The sequence below is a fragment of the Rhinolophus hipposideros genome (assembly GCF_964194185.1).
Source record: "Rhinolophus hipposideros genome assembly, chromosome: 11".
Taxonomy (NCBI): Eukaryota; Metazoa; Chordata; class Mammalia; order Chiroptera; family Rhinolophidae; genus Rhinolophus; species Rhinolophus hipposideros.
Window position 1 is genome coordinate 5,773,889 of NC_138057.1, and position 26,043 is coordinate 5,799,931.

At 40.8% G+C, this 26,043-nt stretch overlaps 1 protein-coding gene across 6 annotated transcripts in view; it reads right to left on the minus strand.

The window, feature by feature from the left end:
• Window positions 1-490: 490 nt before the first annotated feature.
• Window positions 491-26,043, minus strand: part of ZNF169 (zinc finger protein 169) — a 34,664-nt gene continuing 9,111 nt past the window's right edge. For 3 of the 6 annotated variants that reach the window (XM_081067839.1, XM_081067838.1, XM_081067840.1), the window contains 4 exons: window positions 24,430-24,517; window positions 16,005-16,131; window positions 15,401-15,496; window positions 491-4,100 (listed from right to left, as the gene is read on the minus strand). In XM_081067839.1, coding sequence (XP_080923965.1) covers window positions 2,551-4,100; window positions 15,401-15,496; window positions 16,005-16,131; window positions 24,430-24,462 — 1,806 coding nt within the window. In that variant the 5' untranslated portion in view covers window positions 24,463-24,517 and the 3' untranslated portion in view covers window positions 491-2,550. Of the gene's footprint in view, window positions 4,104-15,400; window positions 15,497-16,004; window positions 16,132-23,817; window positions 23,953-24,429; window positions 24,518-26,043 lie in introns of all 6 variants that reach the window. The other 3 variants (XM_081067836.1, XM_081067837.1, XM_081067841.1) reach the window with 2 other exon arrangements.

Sequence of the window (26,043 nt, forward strand, 5' to 3'; positions counted from 1 at the left end):
TTCTTAGAAGTGTGCTTGCTGTGTCAATAGGTACATGTTACAGTCTAAGTATTGCCAAGCATCCCAGTAAAAGGCTTTGCCATTTTGCATTCCCACCAACAGTGTATGAAAATGCCGGTTTCTTCACAGCCCGACCAATACAGAGTACTGTTGAGTTTTTGAAGTTTTGCCGGCTGATGAGTGAGAAATGGAATCTCAGTGAAATTGTAATTTGCATCTCTCTTATCATGAGTGAGGCTGGGATGTTTTTTCTTTTGTTTATACCCTTTTTGCTAAACTGGCTGATCATGTCCTTTGCCCACTTTTCTATAGGCTTTCTGTTCTTTTTTCCTGGATATTTAAAAGTTCCTATAAAGTCGGGATATTAACCCTTTATGTGAGATATATTGATTTATATGTTCTATAATTTTCTTCCAGTCATTTGTCTTTTCATATTATGGTATTTTCACCCTGCGAGGCTGTTGGGTTTTTTTGTTTGTTTTTTATATATTAAACTTTATTAATCTTTTATTATCTCTGGATTTTAAGCCAGCAAAGCATCTGGGCCTGGTGAAAATTAATTTGTAGTGAACATTCAGTACCCAAGGCAAGGGGACATGGCCAGTCCTGCGCCGGTATTTGTAGGCTCTGGGAATTAGAAAGCACAAATGCAATGGCTAAAGGGGCAGTGTCTTGCCTGCATATGAAGGTGGGTGCTCTGTATGAGGGTGCATTGTGGCTGAAGGCCTGAGTGCTCAGGCTGGATCTTTGCACGTATTCACAATTCATGGCACGGGGCCTCGGGCTGCAAGCTCAGGTGTTAATAGGTGACCTTCACTTTGCTGTTGGGGGAGGCTGAGTATGTGGTTTGGGATCTCACACAGCTGTTGGAGGACTTAGGAAGGGTGAGGATGAAGGCCATTATAATATTGTTCTCCTTGTATAGAACCAGAGCCTAGAACAAATGGAGTGACTCGCCCATGTCCCCCAAGAGCTTGAATAATTTGGGGTTCTTGACAGAATAAGGTACACAATCAGGTGTGCAAACTTGTAAAGAAGCAGTGACGGAAAACAAAAAAAAACATAAATCATAAAGGACTGTTGCTTAGAAAGTAAGCCCTAAAACAACTATCTTATGAACACTGAAAGAAAGCGACATTGTTTTTCCGCCATTCCATTTCAGGGAAGCAGAACATTTCCTAGTGATTTCTACCATCGTCACACTCATGGGGAAAGGGAAGGGAAGGCCAGAACACCCCTTTATGGCAAGAGTTGTTGGCTAGATATGAAATGTGGGTATCCAGAGAGCAGAAGTGACATGTTTAGCTTAGGATATTACTAAGGAAGGTGTTGAAGGTGCAGCCTGGCTTCTCCTTGCTCCTCACAGTAAAATGTGAGAGTAGAATGATAAATTGAAGGAGCTGTTAAACAAATTCTCAGCCTATCCATATTGCAAAATATGAGAAAGCATGTTCTGGGAAGAGCACCACAGTATGGCTAGACAATCATTTGATAGAGATTAGTTTGGAACCAGTCAACTATCTTAGTAGAAATGCTGAAACGCTGACAGGTTGGACTAACAGTGAGGTAGATGGGATAAAATGAAGGAATTCAACAGGAAGGAGAACAGAACTATCTGGCTGCCAACGTGTTATCTATCGAGAGAGGAGAACGACCCCAAAGGTGACACAGAGATGAGCAGGTCTGCTGGTGCCACATTGGGCCACGAGAGTAGGAGTCTGGAGGCCAGTATTTCAGGGGTGGGCCCGGTACCACCCCTGCCACTCATGGGCCCACAGGGCAGAGGATCTAATCAGAAATCATTCTTGAGCCTCCAACCCACTTTTGGAATGGGAATGTGAATTCTAGGCCTGTCTCACCACTGTATTTTGGGAGCAGATAACTTGTCTGCTTTGCAGGTAACATGGCTGAAGAGAAGTTGTGCCTAAGGATGAAATGCACCTCTGGTCTCACCCACACTTGATTTAGGTGAGATTCCTGGACATACAGTTGATGCCAGAATGTGTTAAGACTTTGGGGGCTGTTTTGTATGTGAGAATATGAATGTGGGACATCAGCAGGCTGACTCTTATGACCTGAATTGTTCACCCCAAATTCATGTGGAGACCATAATATACAATGTGAGTTATTTAATGACAGGGTCTTTCAAAGTTCTCTATCCAAATATGGCTGATGTCCTTAAAAGAGGGAGAGATACCAGGAAAGCAGCCACACAGAATAAAGGGCATGTGAGGACACAACAGGAATGCAGTCACATCTGCAAGCCGAGGACAGAGCTTCAGTAGAAACCAAACTATTTATACATTGATCTTTGATATCTTGTCTCAAAAACTGGAGAAAAGAAGTTTCTGTTCTTTAAGGCACCAAGCCCATGCTATTTTATCATGGCAGCCCTAGCAAATACAACACATTGCTAGCATAGGAAGGAAACCATAGATCAGTGATCTGATGACCAAAGGAATGCAGTATATATTTTTCTCCACTGCATCTGAGCGAAGTAGAACATTTCCTAGTGACTTCTGCCATCTTCGCACTCATGGGAAGTCAAGGTCAGGAGAACAGCTCTTCTGGCAGGGGGTGATGGCCGGACTTGGTCCTCCTGTGTCTGTGGAGGTGAGACTTCTGGCTGAAGCCACGGCCGCACTCCCTGCATACGTATGGCTTCTCTCCAGAATGAGTCCGCTGGTGTCTGAGGAGGGCTGACTTGAAGCCAAAGCCACGCCCACACTCACCACACACGCATGGCTTCTCTGCTGAGTGTGTCTTCTGATCAGATGTGAGCAGGGCCTTCTGGCTAAGTCCTCGCTCACACACTCTGTACACATCAGCCTCCTCCCCGGAGTGTGTCCTCTGGTGTCTAGTGAGGAGTGACTTGAAGCCAAAGGTGCGTCCACATTCGGAGCACAGGTAAGGCTTCTCCCCTGTGTGTGTCCTCTGGTGTCTGACGAGGGTGACCTTCTGACCAAAGCCCCTCCCACACTCGGGGCACACGTAAGGCTTCTCCCCTGTGTGCGTCCTCTGGTGTCCCATGAGGGAGACCTTCTGGCTAAAGCCACGCCCGCACTCAGAGCACAGGTAAGGCTTCTCCCCTGTGTGTGTCCTCTGGTGTCTGATGAGGGTGACCTTCTGGCGAAAACCGTGCCCACACTCAGCACAGACATAAGGCTTCTCCCCCGAATGTGTGACCTGGTGACTGAGGAGCAGCGACTGCTGCCTGAAGCCACGCCCACACTCGAGGCACAAGAAGGGCCTCTCACCTGAATGTGAGCTGCGGTGCTGGAGAAGCGATGCCTTCTGGCAGAAGCCTCTCCCACACTCGGGACACACGAAGGGCTTTTCCTCCAGGTGTGTCCTCTGGTGCAAGATGAGGGCAATCTTCTGGCGAAAGCCTCGCCCACACTCCTGACACACAAAAGGTCTCTCCCCAGAGTGTATCTTCTTGTGGTTGGTGAGCGAGGATGTGTACCTGAAGTGTCGCCCGCATTCCCTGCACATGTATGGTTTCTCCCCCGAGTGTTTCCTCTGGTGTATGGTGAGGGAGGACTTCCGGCCAAAGCCCCGCCCACACTCCCTACAACTGTAAGGCTTCTCCCCTGTGTGCATCCTCTGGTGCTTGAGGAGGTCTGACCTCTGACAGAAGCCTCTGCCACATTCAGGGCACACATGATGCTTCTGGAGGCTAAAGAGGCTGACGTTTGTGCTAAGGCCTAGTCTATACTTTCCACATATCACTGCTCCAGATTCTGAGATGTTTGCTTCCGTCAATATTATGTCTGCCTCCTCAGGGGTCAGCCTCTGGTCTAGTCCTCCATCTCTGTTGCCTACCATTTTGTCTACTGGCTGAGCTTGAAATGGGCTGAAGAATACACTCAAACTCCCATTCTGTGGCAGCCTCCTGAAAATGGTGTCAGAGCTTCCTCTCCCTCCATCGTCTGCTTTCTCACTTGAGCAGCTTGGAACTTCTAGTGGGAAGTGGCTCCCTGTAGAAGAGCTTGGCAGGATCTGCGGGGGATGACCGCACAGCACATATTGTCTGAGGAGCTGCGGAGTGGAAAAGGCCACCGGGTAGGACAGACGGGGCTGGAATTCTTTCCTTGGTTCTGCTGGAGAGAAAGTCTCGGTCAAAATCACCACGGGTAGACAGTGAAAACTTACCCAACAGTCATTCCTCAGGTGTTCACAGAAAGACTTCCTTTACAAACCTACCTTCCTTCCCATGGTGACACATGAACGTACATCCTGTTACAACAGAACACTCACAAGATGAGCCAGCTCTAAATATCAGCCCGACTTCAACTATTTCAAGAAAGCATCACAGGCAGCACCAGCTCTATAAATTGCTGACAATAGTTATACATTATCCCCAATACAATTATCCCACAAGCCACCGTCATCAACACCGATGTACACATTATCCACAAATACATACTTTTACTGAGAGTTAAACTATATGACTTGTTACAAATTTCTTTAGTGATTTCCTACAAGAAAAGGATGGGGTCATTAAAAGGAGTCAGAGTACCTAGAGGCCCCGTGGGGTAGGCAGTATAAAGGAGAAGTCAGAGGTCCGTGTGGGAGAAGAACCAGAAGGCACTGCAACTGTCCTAAACAAGTATTTCCTGGAGGATATGTGCGGGTTCTCCGTCAGAAAGTGGGGACTCAGCAGTGAAACACAGACACAGTCTAGTTCTGCAGCCCCTTAAAGGATTCTGGCTCCCCATGTCCCCAGTCAATCCAAGACCTGCTTTTCTCAGTTTTCCACATATTGTTGTAAAAGGAAAAATATCCGCCTACAATAGCTCTTGCCTAGGAGGTATCAAATTGGTATGCTTTGTTCCATTACACTGGTTCCATCCATCTGAAGCTGATGAATGAACAATACCATGACCCTTAAATAAACGCAGTATAACAGGCCTTTCCAGACCTACCTGATTCTTTCTTCACCAATCAAACTGAGATGTATGTTCTGAACCATGTACAACATGGTTCAGCAAACTAGTCTGCCAGGTGTTTTGTAAATACAGGTCTACTGGACCACAGCTCCATCACTCTTCATGTAGTGTTTATGGCAGCTATCACACAGTGGCAAAGCTGGGTAGTTGCAACAAACAAGATAGAGGCTGCAAAGCCTAAAATGTTTAACCTGGCCTTTTAGGGAAAATGTTTCCTGAACTCTGATCTACAATATTGACTCATTCCATCTGGTCAAAAATGCTAGCTTTCAATACTAACAAGAATAGCCACTGTGAAACTTCTTAACACTTAAAACCCCTTACACTGCTTTCTCAGCAAACTACTCAATAAACTTAAATCTCTCTCTGTCTCTGTCTCTGTCTCTCTCTCTCTCTGTCTCTCTCTCTCTCTCTCTCTCTGTCTCTCTCTGTCTCTCTCTGTCTCTCTCTGTCTCTCTCTCTCAGCTCCTGTGCAGTGGCTTTGGTAATCACAAGTGCTGAGCCCACTGGACATCCAGATGTGAAAGTGAACATCCTTTCGGTCTTCTCATACAGTTCTGTCCAGCAGAGGTCCCACCATGGTTGGTCTCTCATTAGCAAATGTACTCGAGTGCAGCTCACTGAACTCTCAGTGAGTTTATTTTGTTAAGTTAGGCTGTCCACATTTTCACAACTTGGGGAAGGTGTGTACATTTCTGGCCACCAGTTTCCAATAAATAGTTTGTTGTAATTTCAAAGTTCTGACAGCTGAGCTTTCAGTATTACACGACTGTTACTTGTCTATGATTTGACAGGAAGAGAAAAGCAGCCACTGCCTTCACCTCGGCTTGCTGTACACCGCTGGGTTAAAGCCTAGGGCTTTCTGGTGAACCTCACAGCATCACAGGAGTAGCTTTCAGTAGTAAGGGAAGTTATGTGTCTTCTGTATTAAATACAGTGACTGATTTAAATACAGTTAATGTCACCCTACCAATTCTAACCATTCTTCTAATTGAAAATCCATACTGTAGAATGCTAGTCACTTCATATTTATGTATCCTCTAATAAGATGGAAGCTTTCTCTCCAGTTATCCTGCTTTCTTTCTGAGTCCTCACCCAATGACAGTTAATGTCCATATTCCTACCAACAGTCTCTTCTTGTCAAGCTAGGCTCACACTTCAAAATGCTTCTAGTCTTTACTTATCACCTAATTCCAAAGCCACTTCCACAATTTTACATATTCATTACAGCAGCGCCCCACTTCTAAATACCAGAATCAGTATTCAGGTTATCCAGAGTAGCAGAACTCTGGATAGGATGTGTTTACAGACACACACACACACACACACACACACACACACACACACGATGTATTATAAGGGTATAAGGAACTGACTTATGTGATTATGGAGGCTTCAAAGACCCAAGATCTGCCATCAGCAAGATGAAGACCTAGGAGAACCAAGGCTATGGTTCTAATCTAAAGGCTAGCAGGCTTGACACCCATGAAGAACTGATGATTCAGTTCCAGTGTGAAAACAGGAGAAACCAAACAACCCTCACCCTTGCTCCCCCACTACCATCACTATGTCCCAGCTTGAAGGCACTCAGGACAGAGGAATTCCCTCTTACTTGGGAGAGGGTCAGCCTTTTGTTCTATTCAGGCCTCCAGCTGATTGGATGAGGGCCACTCATATAAGGGAGCGTATTGCTTTATTCAGTCTACCCATTTATATATTAAAGGCATCCGAAAACACCCTCACAGAAACACCCAGAATAATGTTCGACTAAATTCTGGGCAACCTGCGGCCATCTAAGCTGATACATAAAATTAACTATCATATATGCTAACATTTCTTTTATATTGTCCTAAAATCATGGAGATGGCATACTGTGAGATTTGCCCAATTTCCAGTTTCATCATTCTGATGAACATTGAAAACGTGCACCTTTTACATTTTTTGACCAAGTCTTGAAGTTGTTTAAATTGTCTAAAAGCAATAAATGCACAGCATTCCTCTTGTGAGCCGGACTCTTAGGCCATTCACTTAACCCACAGCTGTCCTTCTATACGCATCCCCACAGCTGCAGAAGGAACGAGTTCCTGAAGGAGCTAATAGGCATTGATATTTTTTTCTCTCTTTCTATTGGAAAGTTTTGAGACCATGTCCAATTACTGACATACTTACTGGTCTCAAAAATCTACAGACACAAGAGCAGTTATAGATTTTAAAAGAGTTTCTAAACTGATGAATTTTCTTCTACATCCTGGAAATGTCTGATTCACTGAAAAACACTACCTTGGTAAAATTTTATTTTTATTTCTCCTTTTACTCAGGAATTTCAGGATATTTAAAACCATGTTAAAGTTTAGGGTTTGCCAAAGTGGACACTGTAATTCTAAATCACTTTTATTTAAAATTTGCCACATTACTAGCTAGGCACAAAAATTATGATGGATGAACATTCTTTTTAGAATTGTTTCCTGTGAGCAATTAACTGTATTTAAATCAGGTACCGTATTCAATACAGAAGGGTATAAGGAATTAACTGTGACATTAACTGTATTTAAATCAGGTACCGTATTCAATACAGAAGACACGCAAAAGTGTTTCCTTTCCTACTGAAAGTTATTCCTGTGACGATGTGTAGTTGAGCCTTGTATACACATATGTGGAATAAACCTCACTTGGGCATGGTGTATAATTCTTTTTAAATAAGGTTGGATTCAATTTGATTTTTATTACATGTGTAGGTTTGTTAATCTACCACCAATTTAATTACTTTAAGAAATGTAACATTACTCAGATTTTGTTCCATCCTGCGTCAGTAATATTTTTCAATGAATTCATCCATTTCATGTAAGTTATTAAACTTGTTAGTATAAACTTGTACATAATATCCCTTTAGTGTCCATTTGAAGTATGAAAGATCCATAGTGATGACTTCATTCCTGAATTGATTATTCATATCTTCCTTCTTTTTTCCTTGGTTAGTCTACCTAGTGACACATAATTTTGTTGATCTTTCAGGGATCAATATATGGCTTGCAAATTTTTCTGTTGTTAATCTGTTATATTTCATTGATGTCTGCGCTTACCGTCATTATCCCTTCCTTTTACTCACTTTGCATTTACTTTGCTCGTCTTTTCCTAGCTTCTTAAGGTAAAAGCTTAAGTGACTGGTTCTCTTTTCAAATATAATGACTTAAGGCTAAACGTTTCACTCTAAGCACTGCTTTAGTTGCATCTCACTAACTTTCATTTTGCTGAGACAAATTTAAAAGATCTAGGTAGTGAGTTGTAAGACTGGATATTGGTAAGATTTAATTTCTCCCCCAAGGTATCTATAGATACACTAAAATCTCAATAATAAACACTAAAGAGGTTTCCTTCCTTCTTTCCTTCCTTCCTTCCTTCCTTCCTTCCTTCCTTTCTTGCCTCCCTCCTACCCTACCTCCCTCCCTCCCTCCCTCTCTCTCTCTCAACCTGATTCTACAATTTAAGTGGAAATGCAGAGAACCTCAACTATCCAAAGCAATCTTCAGAAACAAAAAGGGAGAGGACTTACACTACCTGATTTCAAGACTTTCCATGATCCTACAGTAATACAGATAGTGTGGTTTGGTTTAAGGTTAGACATATTAATCTAAGGAACAGAATAGAGAGTGTAAAATAGACCCACACTTGGCTAGTCACTGGATTGTCAACAAAGCAATCCAATTAGGGAAAGGTAAGACTCTTCAACAAATGGTGCTAGAGCCACTGGATAGCCGTATGAAAAAGAAAAATAAACCTTGACCCCTGCCTCACACCATACACAAAAGTTAATTCAAGATGGATCATAGACCTAAATGTAAAGCTTAAAACTATACAACATTTGGAAGAAAATATAGATTATCATCATGACAGTAAAAATTTTAAAAGAAAGCAAAAAATCAGACTTTCTCACAACTAAACATCTACTCATCAAAATTTACTGTTAATTAAATGAACAGAAAAGTTTGAGACTGAGAGAAAACATTTCCAAATATACGTATGACAAAAAATAAAGAACTCACAGAACTCAACAAAAAATAATACAATTAAAAATGGGAAAATATTTGAATGGATACTTCACAAAGCACATATATGATATATGTGAACGATCAAAAATCACGTAGAAAGTACTCAATGTTGTAAATCATCAGGTAAATGGAAATTAAAACCCCCATGAGTTACCACTACACATCGATCACCAGAGAAAATGAAAATGGTCAGGAAGAATGTAAAGCAATAAGAATTCTCGTATGTTGTTCATGGAATGGAAAATGGTACAACCACTTTGGAAAAGGTCTAGTCATTTCTTATTAAATTACCATACAGTTACCTTATGACCCAGTGTACTGGGTTGAATAGTATCCTACCCAAACTCATGTCTACCTGGAACATATGAATGTGGCCTTATTTTGAAATAGAGTCCTTGCAGATATAATCAACATGAAGTCATACTGGATTAGGGTGAACTTTAATACTACCGGTATCCTTACCAGAAGAGGGAGATTTATATACAGAAACACATAAAACAAAGAAGGATATGTGACCATAGAGGCAGAGATTGGAGTGATGCAGCTCCAAGCCAAAGAATGCCAAAGATTGACAGCAACCACCAGAGGCAAGGAGAGAGGCAAAGGGCAGATTCTCTCTCCAAACCCCCAGAAGGAACCAACCCTGCCAACAGGTTGACTTGAACTTCTGGTTTCTGAACTGTGAGAATAAATTTATGTTGTTTTAAGCCTCTCAGTTTGTGGTAATTTCTTATAGCAACCCTAGGTAACTAATACATCTCATATATACCCTATGCATTTATTCAAAGAACATCAAAATAAAGGTTTACTAAACAAAGAAACAAAAAACTAGCATAAGAATGTTAATAGAAGCTTTTTCAAAATCACTAAAAGCTGGAAGCCATCAAGGTATCTACCAAGGAGAATGGATAAACAATCATATATATATTCATATGATGTGATGGATACTACTGAGCATTAAAAAGGAAGAGACTATTTATATGTATGCAACAACATGGATGAAGTTTAAAACCTTTGCAGTGAGTGTAAGAAGCCTTACACAAAAGGATATAAATATTACTCATTTATGCAAACAAAACTGATTTACTGTGAAATAAACTCAAATCAGTGGTACCTGTGAAGGGCAGGGGCGGGATTTACTGGGATGGGGCACAAGGAAATTTTCTGATAGGATGACAGTAATGATCTGTATTTTGGTAGAGTTTACTTTGAGGAGGCTCATGCATCGTTTGAACTCACAGACTATACACTTAAGATTTCCTATTTCCTGTAAGTAAATTCCACCCAGAAAGAACATGATTACTCTAGGTAATCACATGCATGCTACCCATTACCCCTGAGGCCAACCACCTTTCATGGTGCCCACCCAGCTGAGATGAACTGCCAGGAAATGGGCCCTCTTAACCTTCAGTGTCTGGAGATGCTTAAGTGGACAACCTGGACCTGAGTCTGTGGGTGCCAACCACCCACGTGGGCCAACGTGGAAGGAGACTATCCCTTTCCTCTGACCACTAGTTACCAGATCATCTTTGCCTGGAATATTCAGTGTTCAGTTCAGGCTTAACACACACTCATACCTGTCAACCACCCTGAGGGATAGAGATCATCTGAGGAGAATGAGTAGATGCTAAGGACATGCCATGAAGACCTCACAAAACGACAGCGATACACACCCATGAACAGGGCCTTTACCTATTCGTGGAGAGAGCACCAGTCTCTTTTCAAAGAAGAGTAAAGCCTTGATACACTGCACTTACTCAGATATGCTCAAGCCACCCAGCTCTCCGCAAGAAGAAATGCACTAAACTCCTTACTCTTACCAACCAAAGAGATATTGCTAGAAATCTGTCAGAATGGCCAAAATGAAAAACACTACTAACACCAAATGCTGGCAAGAATGCACAAAATCTGGGTCTCTCAAACATTGCTAGTGGGAATATAAAATGGTATAGCTATTCTAGAAATGGGCATGACACTTATTTACAAAACTAAACATGTATTAATCAAATGACCCAGCAACTGCACCCTAGAGGCATTTATCCCAGGAATGAAAACCTCATGTTCACATAAAAACCTGTATACAAGTGTTCACAGCAGCTTTATTTATAATAGCCAGAAACCTGTAAAAAAAAAAAAAAACCCATATGTCCTTCAGTGGGTGAACAGTTTAACAAAATGGTATATTCATACCATGAAATACTACTCAGCAATAAAAGGAATGAAATGATGATACATGCAACAATTTGGATCAACCTAAAGAGAGAGTTATGCTGAAAGAAAAAAGTCAATCCCAAGAGATAACATACAATATGATTTGTTTTATATAACATTCTTGAAATGACAAAATTATAGACAGAGAATAGATTAATGGTTGCCAGACGAAGAGAGGGGAGGAGAGAGCTGGCTGTGGCCATAAAAGGGTGGTGGCACAAGGGATCCTAGTGTTGAAACTATTCTGTATCTTTCAATATAGTATCTTTCAATATCTTTTCAATATATATGAATGTGCATGGGATAAAATTTCATAGAACTGAAGAAACACACACACACACACACACACGAAAGAGTGAAGGTAAAACTGGTGAAATCTGAATAAAGTCAGTGCATTGTATTAACAGAGACACAAGCCTGGTTTAACAAGAAAAAACATCAATGTAATTCACCAAATTGAAAACCTAAAAAGGAAAACCATACATGATCATCTGAAAAGATGCCACAAACACATTTGACAAAATCTAACATCCATTCCCAATAAAAACTCTCATCAAGGAATAGAAGTTTGGCAAGCTGATAAAGGGCAGCTATGAAACTTACACTTAGGAGGAAAGCATTCCTCATAAGATCAGGAACAAGGAAAGGATGTCCACGCTCACCATTTAAATCCATCATTGCACTGGATGTTCTCGCCTGTGCAATGAGGCAAGAAAAAGAAATTAAAGACATACAGAATGGAAAGAAAGAAGTAAACTATACTTATTCACAAATAACATGATCACCTATGTAGAAAATCTTATAGAATCTACAAAAAAACAGCTATTAGGACTAAGAAGTTTTGCAAGTTTACCAGATATAAGATCATTATACATAAATTCATTGTATTTCTATGTACTACCAACAAACAATTGAAATTTGAAATTTAAAAGCACCTTAATTAGCATCAAAAATATGAAATAGAGAGGGATTAATCTGACAAAAGATGCTCAAGGCCTGTGTACTGAAAACTAAAAAACAATGCTGAGAAAAATTAAAAAGTACCATAAAAGTGGAGAGATATATACTATGTTCATGTACTGGATGACATGTATTATTTATGTATATTGATGTAGATTCAACTCAACCCCAATCAGAATCCTAGCAGTCTTTTCTTGTGTTTGTGAAAATTACCAAGCTAATTCTAAAATCCAAATGGAAATGCAGGGAATCTAGAATAACTAAAACAACTTGGAAAAAAGAAAAACTGTTGGAGAATTTATACTGAGTGCCAGACTATTATCAATCTAAAATAACCAAGGCTATGTAGTACTGGCATCAAGATATAAAAAGAGAGAGGAGTGGAAAAATACAGAGTCCAGATATAGACCATACACATAAGGTCAACTGATTTACTGCAAACATACGACGTAATTGAGCAAAGACAGGGTTGGCTTTTCAATAAATGGTGCTGGAGAAAAATGGATGTGTATATGCAACAACAACAACAACAAAATGTAATTAAATCCAGACCTGGTACCAAGTATAAAAATTTACTCAAAATAGGTTATAGACCTAAATGTAAAATAAAAATTATTAAACTTTAAATATAAATATATTAAAATCTTTTTGACCTTATTTTAAGTAAAGATTGTTTAAATATATCAGCAAAATTGAGACTGAGAGAAAAAAATTAAAACTTAGATTGCACCAAAATTAAGAATTGTTCTTTGAAAGACATCAAAATTAAGAATTGCTTAAGAGAATGAAAAGCAAGCCACAGAGAAAATATTTGTAAATTTTGTTTCTGGTAATGGATGTCTATACAAAATATATGAAGAAGTTTCAACACTTAATTCAAAAAAAAAAAAAAAGAAGAAACCAACTTTTTAAATGGGCAAAAGATTTGAGAAGTCATTTCTCCAAAGAAGATATACAGACGGCAAACAAGCACATGAAAAGATTCTCAACATCAACAGTCATTAGGAAAATGTCAAGTAAAACGACAGAAGATGCCACAAAACAGCTATGAGAATGTCGAAAATTAAAATAATAACACCAAGTTCGGACAAAGATGTGGGGCATCTGGAACTCTCTTACACTGCTGGTGGGAATGTGAAATGGTACAGCCACTTCAGAAAACAGTTTATGAGGTCAGTAAAAAGTTACAGATACATGTATCATACAACCCAGCCATTCCAGTCCCAAGTAATTATCCAAAAGAAAGGAAAGCTTAGTCCACACAAAGGCTTCTCATGAATGTTCACACAGGCTTTATTTGTATGCGTCAGAACTGGAGACCCCCCAAAGTGTTTCAATAGGCAAATGGCCAAATAAATTGTGATATCTATATAGTGAAATACTACTCAGCAATAAAAATAAATGAACTACTGATATACAGAACACTATGGATGGAATTCAAAGTAATTGTGTGAGGTGAAAGAATGCATTTTATTCTGTATGACTTAATTTACATGAATTCTGGAAAGTACAAACAAATCTATAATGACAGAAAACAGATCAGTGGTTGCCAGGGTATGGGGAGGAGCAGGAGGGGTGGAAGACAGGAATTACAGTGAGGCACAAAGAAACTTTGTGGTAATAGGTATGCTCAGTGTTTTTGGATTGAGACAATGGTTTCATGTCTGTATACATGTCAAAACTTACCAAATTTTACACTTTAAATATATGTAGTTTATTATACTTTGATAATATACCTTATAATTATCCTTAACTATATACCATAATAATACCTTATAGCATAATGACACATTTTTCTATTCCATAATTAATGCTTATATTTTTAAGGCTAATACCATGAATTTGCTGTAAAGTACAAGTCTAGATATATGGTTGTACTTAGAAGCAAAATAAAACAAAAATAAAATTCCAGGAATGTTGAAAATAAAACAATGAAAACAGATAAACCACAGAAAAAATTTATCCTTACCTGCCAGCATTCACATAAAATTAATTCCCGTTGGATTAAAGATCTATAACATTCCCACAATTTATATGGAATGTCTACAATTCAATAAGAGAAAAACAGCCCAAATGACAAGGAGGGAAACACCTTGAACAATTAAATCACAGAAGAGGAGACACCAATGGCTAATCAATATAGGAAAAGAGGCTCGTGCTCACTAGAAAGCAAACCCCACGAGATGGTTGAAAAACGAGGTCTGACAGTACCTAGTGTTGGTGAAGATGTGGAACAAGAGCTCTAGTCACTGCTACTGGGAGAGTAAAGTGGGGTAACAGCTTCAGAACACAATGTGGCACAACCTGATCAGGTCGAGACCACGCATGCCTACGAACCAGCTACTGCACTCCTAGGCAGGCATCTGGAGAAACTCTCGCATGTGTTTCCAAAGGAATAAAAGAATATACAGCAACATTATTAAACAGCCAAAAACTAGAAATAACTTAAGTGTCCAGAAGAAGAGAACTGATCATTCAACTGCATTAAAATAGAAATATTCACATAATGGAATCATGTAACGGTTTTAAAAAGTATAAACTAAACCTGCACATTGTTTAAGAAGAATGTGTGCATTATAATACTACGTGCAGAGAAGTTTACAACTATGCAAAACAACACTCTATATGGTTGAAGGACCTTTTATCCTTCAAATGGATAAAAAGCATAGGCAGTCATGGGGATGCTAATGCAGAAACTGGATTCTCAGGGGCGAGGTGGAGGAGCAGAATACAACCAGGGTCGGTCCAGGGCTGTCGCCTGGTCTTACAACTTTCTATTTCTGACTTTGCCAGGAAGGCACATTGGCACTCATTGTGTAATTCTTCATACCCTGTTGTAATCTTAAATAATACATCATAAAATAAAAGAAACAAAGTTATGGAATTATGGGGTGGAACTGATGCACAAAAAGTTACCAGGTTAAGAACAGAAACTGGACAGTATCTAGCAGGGACAGGTGATTTAGGCTCAGAGGGCAACTACCACATTGACAATCAGGCCCACTAAGAAAAGCCCAATAGGGAGATCCTAGGCCAAATGAGCAGAGTGAGACTCCCTGGGGGACAAGGGCGGGGTGCCAGGGAAGCCCTCTCTGGGGTAAGCAGGATGGCATGGAAGGGAGGCCTGGAGGAGAGCTGCCCTCGGGAGCTCACAGGTGCTTCTCAGAACTTCCTCACCTGCTGAGTGCTTCACTGGCCTGTCTCCTTGTCTGCCTGGTGCTTTCCACTCACCTAGACAAAGGTCCAGAGGACATTCGCTCTCCTCTCTCCAGGGCTCGTCCCCTTGCTCCAGTTGTGTGATGAGTTTGGGTTTGGAAAAGGCAATTCCTACTCACAGGGAAAGAAACCAAGGTGACCTTGGGTTAGTGGCTTAAAAGGCTATCACAGAACTCAAGAGTCAACTGGGGAATGCAATAACTGAAAGGGAGTAGTAGGGAAGCACAGAGGTGGGGCAAAGGCTCTCTGAATGCTGAGAAAGGATAACTAACGGGAGGGGGGATCCTGGAACTAAAGGCAGTACACTGATTCTCCCCTGTGCTTGAGGAGTGAATACATATTCCGTCATTGGGAGCATGATCACTTGGGAGGAGGGGCCAGGCCTTTGAAGAGTGCTGGAAATACAGTCATTTCATGGAATGAAATGCAGTCAAATAACACACACACACACACACACACACACACAACTTCACTATTTTCAACTCTATAGAATCCAGATATTCTCTGGGGGTATAGGGAAAATGTTATTTTTCTTTCTCAGCCAAAAGCATGGTGCCTGCTACATAGATCTTAAAAGGCCCGCAGGCAGAGTCCAAGACCTGCGAAGGGCTGTCCTTACCCAGCGACACCAAGTGGCTGTAGTTCTCCAGCATTACATCCCGATATAGGATCCTCTGAGCAGGACTTAGTAGCTTCCACTCTTTCCGGGTGAAGGCCACAGCTACATCCCGGAAGGCCATTAGTGCCTGTAACACAAACATATCCCTGCTCACCCAGGAGCCACCCTCACCCACCAGCCAACGGAAGCCACTATCCAGAGCCACAGCAGCAAGAAGGTTGATGTGGGGCACCCAGATGAGAGCCACAGATCCTGCTTTTACCTTGACCCCTGGTGCCACGTGTTCAAGACTATTATCCCCCTTCCCACATCGCTGGTAAATCTATTTAGTTCTCTGTTCTGTTCTATTGATCTCTATGACTATGACATCAAAAACATCATAGATTGCAGTAGCTACATGACAGACCTTGAATTCAGGTAGGCTGATTCCTCCCACCGTATTCTTCATTTTAAAGGTTATTTCAGCTATTCTGGAGCACGTGACTTTCCATATAAATTTCAGAATAAACTTGTCTATAGGGACCAAAACGCCTTGATAGAATTGTTATGAGATTTCCATTAAACCTGTATATCTGTTTGGATAAGTGACATATTTACTATGTTGACCATTCAAATCCATGAACATGATATGTCTCTCCATTTACTGAGATGTTCTTCGGTTTCTTTCATCAGCATTTTGTGGTTTTCAGCATACAAATTCTATGTTTTGTTAAGAATTTCTGTTTTTAATGATTTTAATGGTATTGTATTTATTGTAATTTTTCTTTCAATTACAGTTAACATACAATATTAGTTTCAGGTGTACACATAGTGATTAGACATTTATACAACTTACAATGTGATCACCCCAATAAATCTAGTACCCGCCTGATACCATACATATTTCCTATACTACACTTTACATTCACAGTACTATTTTGTAACTATAAATTTGTACTTATGAATCTTTTCTCCTTTTTCACCCATCCCCCCCAACCCCTTCCCAACTGGCAACCATCAAAATGATCTCTCTATCTGTGAGTTTGTTTTGATCGATTGTTTGCTTAGATTCCACATGTAAGTGAATCATACGGTATTTGTCTTTCTCTAACTTATTCCACTTAGCATAATACCCTCTAGGGCTATCCATGTGATTGCAGGTGGCAAGATTACATTCTTTCTTTTTGGCTGAGTAACATTCCATTGTATATGCACTACTTCTTTATCCATTCATCTATCGATGGACACCTAGGTTGCCTCCATGCCTTGGCTATTGTAAACAAACAATGCTTCAACGAACATATGGATGCATATGTCTTTTCAAATTAGTGTTCTGGAGTTCTTCGGATAAATACCCACAAGTAGAATTTCTGGGTCCTTCTCTGTCTCATTATAGCCTTTGTTTTAAAGTCAATTTTGTCTGGTGTAAGTATTGCTATGCCAGCTTTTTGTTTGTTTGTTTCTATTTTCATAAAATAACTTTTTCCATCCTTTTATTTTCAGTCTGTGTGTCTTTCCATGTCAAGTGAGTTTCCTGTAGGCAGCATATGCTAAGAGTCTTGTTTTCTTATCCATTCAGCCACCCACTGTCTTTGATTGAAGCATGTAGTTCATTTACATTTAAAGACATTGTTGAGAGATATGTAGTTATTGCCTTTTTATTATTCATATTTTTTGATGTTTCTTTTTCCTTCTCTTCCTCACATTTCTTGTAATATGGTTTGGTGGTGATGAACTCCTTAAACTTTTGTCTGGGAAGCTCTTTTTCTGTCCTTTGATTCTAAATGATAGTTTTGCTGGGCAGACTAATCTTGGTTGTAGGTCCTTGCTTTTCATCACAGAATATTTCTTGCCAATCCCTTCTGGCCTGCAAAATTTCTGTTGAGAACTCAGCTAATAGTCTTATGGGAGTTCCCTTTTAGGAAATTAACTGCTTTTCTCTTGCTGCTTTCAAAATTTTCTCCTTGTCTGTAACCTTTGGCATTTTAATTTTGATGTGACTTGATGTGGACCTCTCACTTCATCTTGTTTGGGACTCTGTGCTTCCTGTGCTCTGGGCTTGTATGTCTATTGCGTTCATAAGGTTAGGGGAGTTTGCTCTCATTATTCCTTCAAATAGGTTTTCAATTCTTTGCTCTCTTTATCCTTCTGATATCCATATGATATGAATGTTGGTAGGCTTCATATTCTCTCAGAGGCCCATTAAACTCTCCTCATGTTTTAGGATTCATTTTCCTTTTAGCTGTTCTGATTGAGTATTTTCTGCTACCTTGTGTTCCAAATAATTGATTCAGTCCTCTGCTTCATCTAATCTACTGTTGATTACTTCCAATGTATTCTCCATTTCAGTTATTGTATTCTTCATTTCTGACTGGTTTGTCTCCATTTTCATATTTCTAACTCCTTGTTGAAGTTCTCCCTGAAATCACTGAGCATCCTTATAACCAGTGTTTTAAACTCTGCATCTGGTAGATTGCATTTTGTTTAGTTCTTTTTCTGGAGCCTTGTTGTGTTCTTTCTTTTGGGACATGTTTCTTTGTCTTCTTCTTTGGGCTGCCTCCCTGGGTTTGTGTCTATGTATGAGGTAAAGCTGCTATGTCTCCCGGTCTTGGTAGACTGGCCTTATGTAGTAGGTGGATCCTAGTGGCACAATTTTCCTATCACCCAAGCCAGGAGCTTCATATATGTCTCCTGTGGGTTATGTGTGCCCTCCTATTGCAGTTGAGCTTTGATTGCTGTTGGCATATCAATGGGAGGGATTGATGCACAGGCTGATTGGTTGTGAGAACTGGCGGTGACCACGGTGGAGGAGCTGTTATGCAGGGGCTGACCCTATAGAGCAGGATTTGCTTTAGCAGTTCTCTGGTGCTTACTGAGTCTGCCCTTTGGGTGTGTCATTTGTGGAGGTGGTTGGATGGTGCTCTAGTGCGATGTGAAGCTGGCCACTGAATGTGTTGGTTTGGGGCCTCTTGGGAGGGGCTCTGGTGCAGGCCAAGTTCAGCCATTGCCTGTGCCCTGCCTGGGGATACTTGATATGAGCTACAAAGTGATCCGTAGATGGTTCCCACTTTTACTGGGCTTGGAGATACCTGGGACTCTTGTTTGGGAAAGGCTAAGCTGTAAACTTAATGTGGCTGCCACTAATGTCAGGCTTGGCGCTGTTCTGCAAGAGGTACTGCTTAGCGATCGTGCTGAGGCCAGATGCTGCTTGTGTGGGCTTTGCGAACCTGAGGTTTTAGGAAAGCTCATAGCATGAGACAAGATAGGCCAGTTGTATAGAAATGCCACTGGAAGCTGCTTGGATGGGCCAGCAAGCTGGGTGGGGCAGGGTCTCAGGTAATCACCAGGGTAGGGCAAACAGTGTCAGGCAGGTTGATGGAGACTCAGATATGATGCCCCATTGCAAGTGCAGGCTGGGTCATGGGAAGACTCAACAAAGGAACAATGGTTTCTGCCAGCACTTCTGTCTGGGAGAAAGCTGCCCATCCAGCACTCTCCCTGAAGCTATATAATTCAGTTCCTTCTTATAAGTTCCTGGCACTTTTTGAGCTGCTGCCCCAGAGCAAGTCAGTCCATCAGCAAGTAAATCCATTAAGAGGAATGCCTGAGACTACAGCAGCCCTCCATCTCATACAGCCACACTCTCCAATGGTTTTTCCAGCCAGAAGTTATGGGGACTTCTTTTCCTGGCATTAGAACCCTAGGCTGAGGTGTCTAATGTGGGATTGGGACCCTTCGCTCCTCGTGCAGACTTCCCCTGGAGGGATATTAGTCCTGATTATTAACCGCCACACGTGGGTGTGGGATCAGCCCATTTCATGTCTCTGCCCCTCCTACCAGTCTTGACATGGCTTCTTCTGCATATCCTTAGTTATAGGACTTCGGTCCCACTAATCTTCAGTTATTGCCAAAGAAACAGAAAACAACAAATTTGACAGGGTGTGGAGACACTGGCACCTTTATGCATTGCTACTGAGAAAAGTAAAATGTGTGGTTTCTATGGAAAAAGAGTTCAGCATTTCCTCAAAAAGTTAAACACACAATTTACCATAGGAACCAGAAAAGAACTGAAAGCAGGGAATGAAACAGATACTTGTTCACCAATGTCCATTACAGTATTAGTCACAATAGCTCAAAGGTGGAAACAACCCAAGTGTCTATCAACATAAAGAAAACATAGTATATATACACAATTGTTTATCTTCTTTCTTTAGTGAACCTTTTATCAACATATGACGTCCTTCCTAATCTTTTATAAACTATTCTTCATTTAAAGTCTATTTTGTCTCATGACACAGTTATCCCAGTTCTCTTATGGTTACTTTTCATATGGAATATCTTTTACCATCCTTTCACTTTCAACCTCTTTATGTCCTTATATCTAAAGTGAGTTTCTTAGACAGCACATATATAGATCTTGGTTTCTTTTTTTTTTTTTTTTTTTTTTTTTTTTTGTTGAGAGCCCACTGGCCCATGTGGGAATCGAACCCGCAGCCTTCGGAGTTAGGAGCACGGAGCTCTAACTGCCTGCGCCACCGGGCCGGCCCCTTTTTTATTTTTTAAATAGGGTTTAGTGGAGTGACAATTGTTAGTCAAGTTACATAGATTTCAGGTGTACAATTCTGTCTTACATCATCTATAAATCACATTGTGTGTTCACCACCCAGAATCAGTTCTCCTTCCATCACCATATATTTGATCCCCTTTACCCTCATCTACCATCTCCCTGCCCTCTTACCCTCTGATAACCACTAAACTATTGTCTGTGTCTATTAGTTTTCTCATTTCTCAGTCTATTTGTTTCTCATTTGTTTGTCTTGTTCTTTTGTTGTTTTTGGTTTATATACCACATATCAGTGAGATCACACGGTTCTCTGCTTTTTCTGACTGACTTATTTCACTTATCATTATAATCTCAAGATCCATCCATGTTGTCACAAATGGTCCTATTTTATCTTTTCTTACCGCCAAATAGTATTCCATTGAGTATATATACCACAAGTTCTTTATCCATTCATCTATCAAAGGACATTTTGGTTTCCATGTCTTGCCCAGCATAAAAAAAGCTGCAATGAACATTGGAGCACATGTGTCTTTATGGATAAATATTTTCAGATTTTTTGGGTAGATACCCAGGAGAGGGATTGCTGGGTCATACAGTAATCCTACTCAGAATTTTTTGAGGAATCTCTACACGGCCTTCCATAGTGGCTGGACTATATGCCACCAGTTATGCCACCACTAGGTTACCTGATGATAATCTAATGGGCTTTCCTTTGTAGGTTACCATCTTCTTTTCTCTGGCTGGCTTGAGGATTCTTTCTTTGTCGTTGATTTTAGACAGCTTCAATACAATGTGCCTTGGAGAAGGCCTGCTGGGGTTGAGGTAATTAGGTGTTCTGTTTGCTTCTTGGATTTGAGAATCCAGTTCTTTCCAAGTTGATGAGAACTTCCCAAACTTTGTTTGAATATACTTTCTGTTCCCTTCTCTCTGTCTTCCTCTTCTGGTATGCCCATTATTCTTATATTGCTTTTTCTGATGGAGTCAGAAAGTTCTTGTAGAGTTCTTTCATTTCTTTTAAGTCTCAAGTCTCTTTCTTCTTCCATCCGTGTCATTTACAGGTTTCTATCTTTGATGTCACTGATTCTTTCCTCCATCTGGTCAACTCTACTACCTGAGCTGGCTATTTCATTCTTCATTTCTTCTGCTGAGTTCTTAATCTCCAGAAATTCTATTTGGTTCTTTTTTAAAATTTCAGTCTCTTTGGTAAAATGTTCGTGTTGTTCTTTGATTGTGTTTCTGGGTTCATTAAACTGCCTTTCCATGTTTTCTTGCATCTCGTTGAGTTTTTTCAGAACTGACACCTTCAATTCTCTGTCATTTAAGTCACATATTTCCGTATCTTTAAGTTCCTTTTCTGGAGACTTTTCACTTTCTTTCTGAGCTGTCTTGTTGCCTTGGTTATTCGTGGCAATTAATGATTTATTATTTCTCTTCCTAGACATCTCCAGGAGTGGGTTCTAACACAAGTTGATAGGAAGAGGTCTTTCTTTTGTTTTCCAGTACGTGTTAGTAAAATGTCTTATTTTCTCTCCAACTGCAGCCATTTTCTCTCTCACACTGTAGTGTTGTTTTCTCTGCACTATTCCAGCTTCTCACCCAATGGGGGGATTCCCTGGAAGGCAGGCTGCTCCTCCATTAACAGTTTGCCTGGGTCATAGGGTGCTGCATCCCTGTGGGGATGTGGAGAGTTTTTGAAGTTCCAAAGCTCTTCCTGCACCAGATTCAGAGCCCGTGTGTTTCAGCAGTTCTGTTTACTCCTGCAGGTATCCATCCAGATAGGTGGGGACAGTGGCGGGGTGAGTTGTGAGAGGTGGCCCAGAGCAATGGCCGCGACCATCACCACAGACTACCACTTCCACAGCACCCTCCCCTTTGCCGGAACTAGTTGGGCTGCGAATCTGTCTGTGGACCACAGTTCTCAGAACTGCCAATATTCTGTTCTTTTGATCTGACAGTGCTACTATTCCACTTCTAGCACTGGGTAGATGGGGGCGGGGGGAGCTCAGGTAGGGGAGGGAGGGGCGGCTAGTCTCAGTGCCTACAGCTTCTGTTCTCTGCTCAGAAGTGAGGGCTTAAACCGCCGTTTTCAGCCTTCTTCCCTCAGTCTTTGCTCTGAGGTCTCTGACATGAGCTTTTGGTTCAACCGTGTTATATGCTGTCCCTTTAGCCCTGTGGGCCATAAGCAGAGCCCTAGTAGTCCAAGTTCTTCCCTCTCCCGCAACTGTGGGAGTTCAGGGATGCAGCGAGCTCAGAGCACTGAGCTAGGTCTGTGTCCTGTGACCGCGCGGCTCCATCTGCGCACTTCTCCCTTCCCTCCTCCCCTGCTTGCACAATTTCCCCACCTTTAAGTGAATTCAGTAGTGAGCCTCTTCGTCTTGTCTGTCTGCTGTGCAGGGAGTCCTTTGTGGAGTTTTAGCTGTTCAATTTATTGTAAATTCCAGGGGAGATTTCCAGAGGCTCACCTCATGCCGCCATTTTTTTAGAATCCGATCTTGGTTTTTTTTAATCCAGTTTGCTAATCTGTGCTTTTTGATTGGGGAGTTTATTCCATTTACATTTAATGTGATTACTAAAGGAAGGATTTACTTCTGTCATTTGGCTATCTGTTTTCTGTGTCTGTATGTCTTTTGTTCTTCAATTCCTCCATTTATGACTTTTTTAACATTTTTTAAATTTTCTTTTCATGTAACACTTCTATTCCCTTCTTTCCTTTTCTGACATTTTTTAGTATTTTCTTAGTGGTTTCCTTGCAGATTACAATTAACATGTTAAACCTGTAAAAATCTACCTACTTTGTTTCAACAGTATACAAACACTCTGCTCCTATACTTTTCCACCTCTTTTCCCATATTTTGTAATTGTCATAGATTACATCCTTATACATTTTATGCCAGTTAACATAGATTTATAATTTTTTTATGTTTGCCTTAAATTATATTAAAAAAACCAATGTCTTTTTATTGGAGCATTTAATCCATTTACATCTAAAGTAATTATTGGTAAGTGTGTATTTGGCGCCATTTTATTAATTTCTTTTTGGTTGTTTTTATAGTTCTCCTCATTTCTTTTCTTCCTCTTGTTCTCTTCCCTTGTGGTTTGCTGGTTTTCTTTAGTGTTTTGCTTGGGTTCCTTTCTCTTTATTCTTTGTACATCTCTTGTAGGTTTTTGGGTTGTGGTTACCATGTGGTTTATGTATATCATTCTGTAATTATAGCAGTCTATTTTAAGCTGATAGGTATTTAAGTTAGAATATATTCTTCATGATTTTACCTGGAAACATCTTCATTTCTCCTTCATTCTTGACAGCTTTTCTGTTGACAGTTTTTCCTCCAAGACTTAAATATGTCATGCCACTGACTGGAGGCCTCCATGATTTTGGATGACAGCAAGTCAGCACCCTCACCTCTACAAAGAGAAAACTGATGTGACCAAAGGCCACTGGCTGCTCCAAGCTTCCCGTACGGTGAGGAACAACCTGTCAGTCACCCAGTGTCTGAGCCTAAGCTCCCTGCCCCATTCCCACAGGAATAGCTTTCCTCAGCTGTTCAACTTGCTAAGTCCATCAGGGGCAGCTCAGTCAGCTCCTCCTTCAAAAGCCTTCCTTCACTTTGTTAAAAAGCCTTCTTTGACTTTGTTAGGCCCTGGGAATTGCTGGGCACCCAAGCACAAATGTGTTATATTTGTATTTCAACTGTGCTGATCACAATTTACTACTTGGTGAATGCCTGAGTCATGAATGAAACAAAGGAGGCTGAGAAAAGGCTACAAGTAACCCAGGCTACACCTCTAAAATCAGGGCTAGAAAACCAGCAAGGCAGCTCCAGGACAAGGAAAGGTTGATGGTCCATCCTGCACCAGCTAGAAAGAAATTTCAGGACTCACCTCGTCCCTGGTTGTCAGGAGCCCTGGGGCCATATTCCTGGCCTGCTGAGTGCTCTTCCTAGAGAACAGTCAAGTTGCAGAGGCAGAGCTGGGGAAAGAGAAGTGAAGGGTTGCTTAGCAGGAGTACCCTTTCATCCAGCCTCCTAGTTCATCAGGAGCGAGGGGAACAGAGGTTGCAAAGAGCATCAGAGCAGCTCATTTGTAACCAGTGTCCTGTAAATAAGACTCCCAGAGCTGGGCCAGTAGCAGGCTTAGCCCCAATGTCCAGTTGGGAAATGAAGCCCCCAGCAGCTGGGTGAGATTTTGTCACTGTTGTAGACTCTCTTAGGAGGAAAATGGCCCCAGATTGGCCACAGGTGAGCATTCATGTTGAGAAATAAAATGACCTATCATGAAAACATTAGTTCCCCATCCACATCTGCCCCAAGGCCAAAGGACAAGGTCCAGCAAACTCAAAACAGAAAGTGCTACAGGCTCCACAAATTGTAGATTTGCGGGGAGACTTGAGGCAGGGTAGAAGCTATAATCTGATTTCACAGTCCCTTCCACTTATTACATATATCCAAGCTTAGGTTCCCAAGATTTGAAACTTAAGAATGGGCAGTCAGCAAATGACCCAGGTCTTCAACAAATCAATTTCATATGGAAATTTTTAAGAGGGGAGATTTTCTCTAATGGAAAGCTACATAAGAGATAAACCATTCTTCAGATGTGATCTATAGACCTTGTATGGACAAATGAACATTTGGGGGACTATAAAGAACAATTCAGTATGAACTGTGTATTAAATGATGTTAGAGAATTACTGTGAATATTGTTAGGTGTGATCATAATATTCTGGATATAGAGAAAAATGAGTTAAGAAATTGAAGTACTGAAGAGTAAATTGACATGTTTATAATTTTCTTAAAAATGTAAAGCCTTGAACAAGTTAATGGCTGGGACATTGGAGAGAGACAGAGAGAGAGAGAGAGAGAGAGAGAGAGAGAGAGAGAGAGAGAGAGAGAGGGAGAGACAGAGACAGAGAGAGACAGAGAGAGACAGAGACAGAGACAGAGACAGAGACAGAGAGGAGACACATGCAAGAGCACATTTATGGAATAAAAGGAGGTTTAAGAGACATATCCATCAAATACATGGATCTTGTTTAGACATTTTTGAGGCAATCAAAGAAATTTGAACACTGGCTAGATATTAGATGGCATTAATAAATCAATATTAATTTTATTAGGCTTAGGTTAAGAATGGACTGTAATGATACCCTCTATAAATAACTGTGGCTATGCTTGAAGAGTGCCAAGTCTACAGCTTTATTTAATGCTGAGAAACTAGATGCTGTCCTGCTAAGATCAGAAACAAGGCCAGGATATTCCCTTTAACCACTCCTATTCTACATCCTACTGGAATTCCTAGCTAATGTAAGAAGAAAAGGAAATAATAGGTATACAGATTGGGAAGGAGCAGATAAAACTGTCTTTGTCTGCAGATTACCTGACTGTCTATGTAGAAAATCCCAAAGAATTAACAAGAAATTTCTGGAACTAATAAGTGATTATATCAGGGATGCACGATACAAGGTTAATACACAAAAAACAATTACATTCCTATATGCCA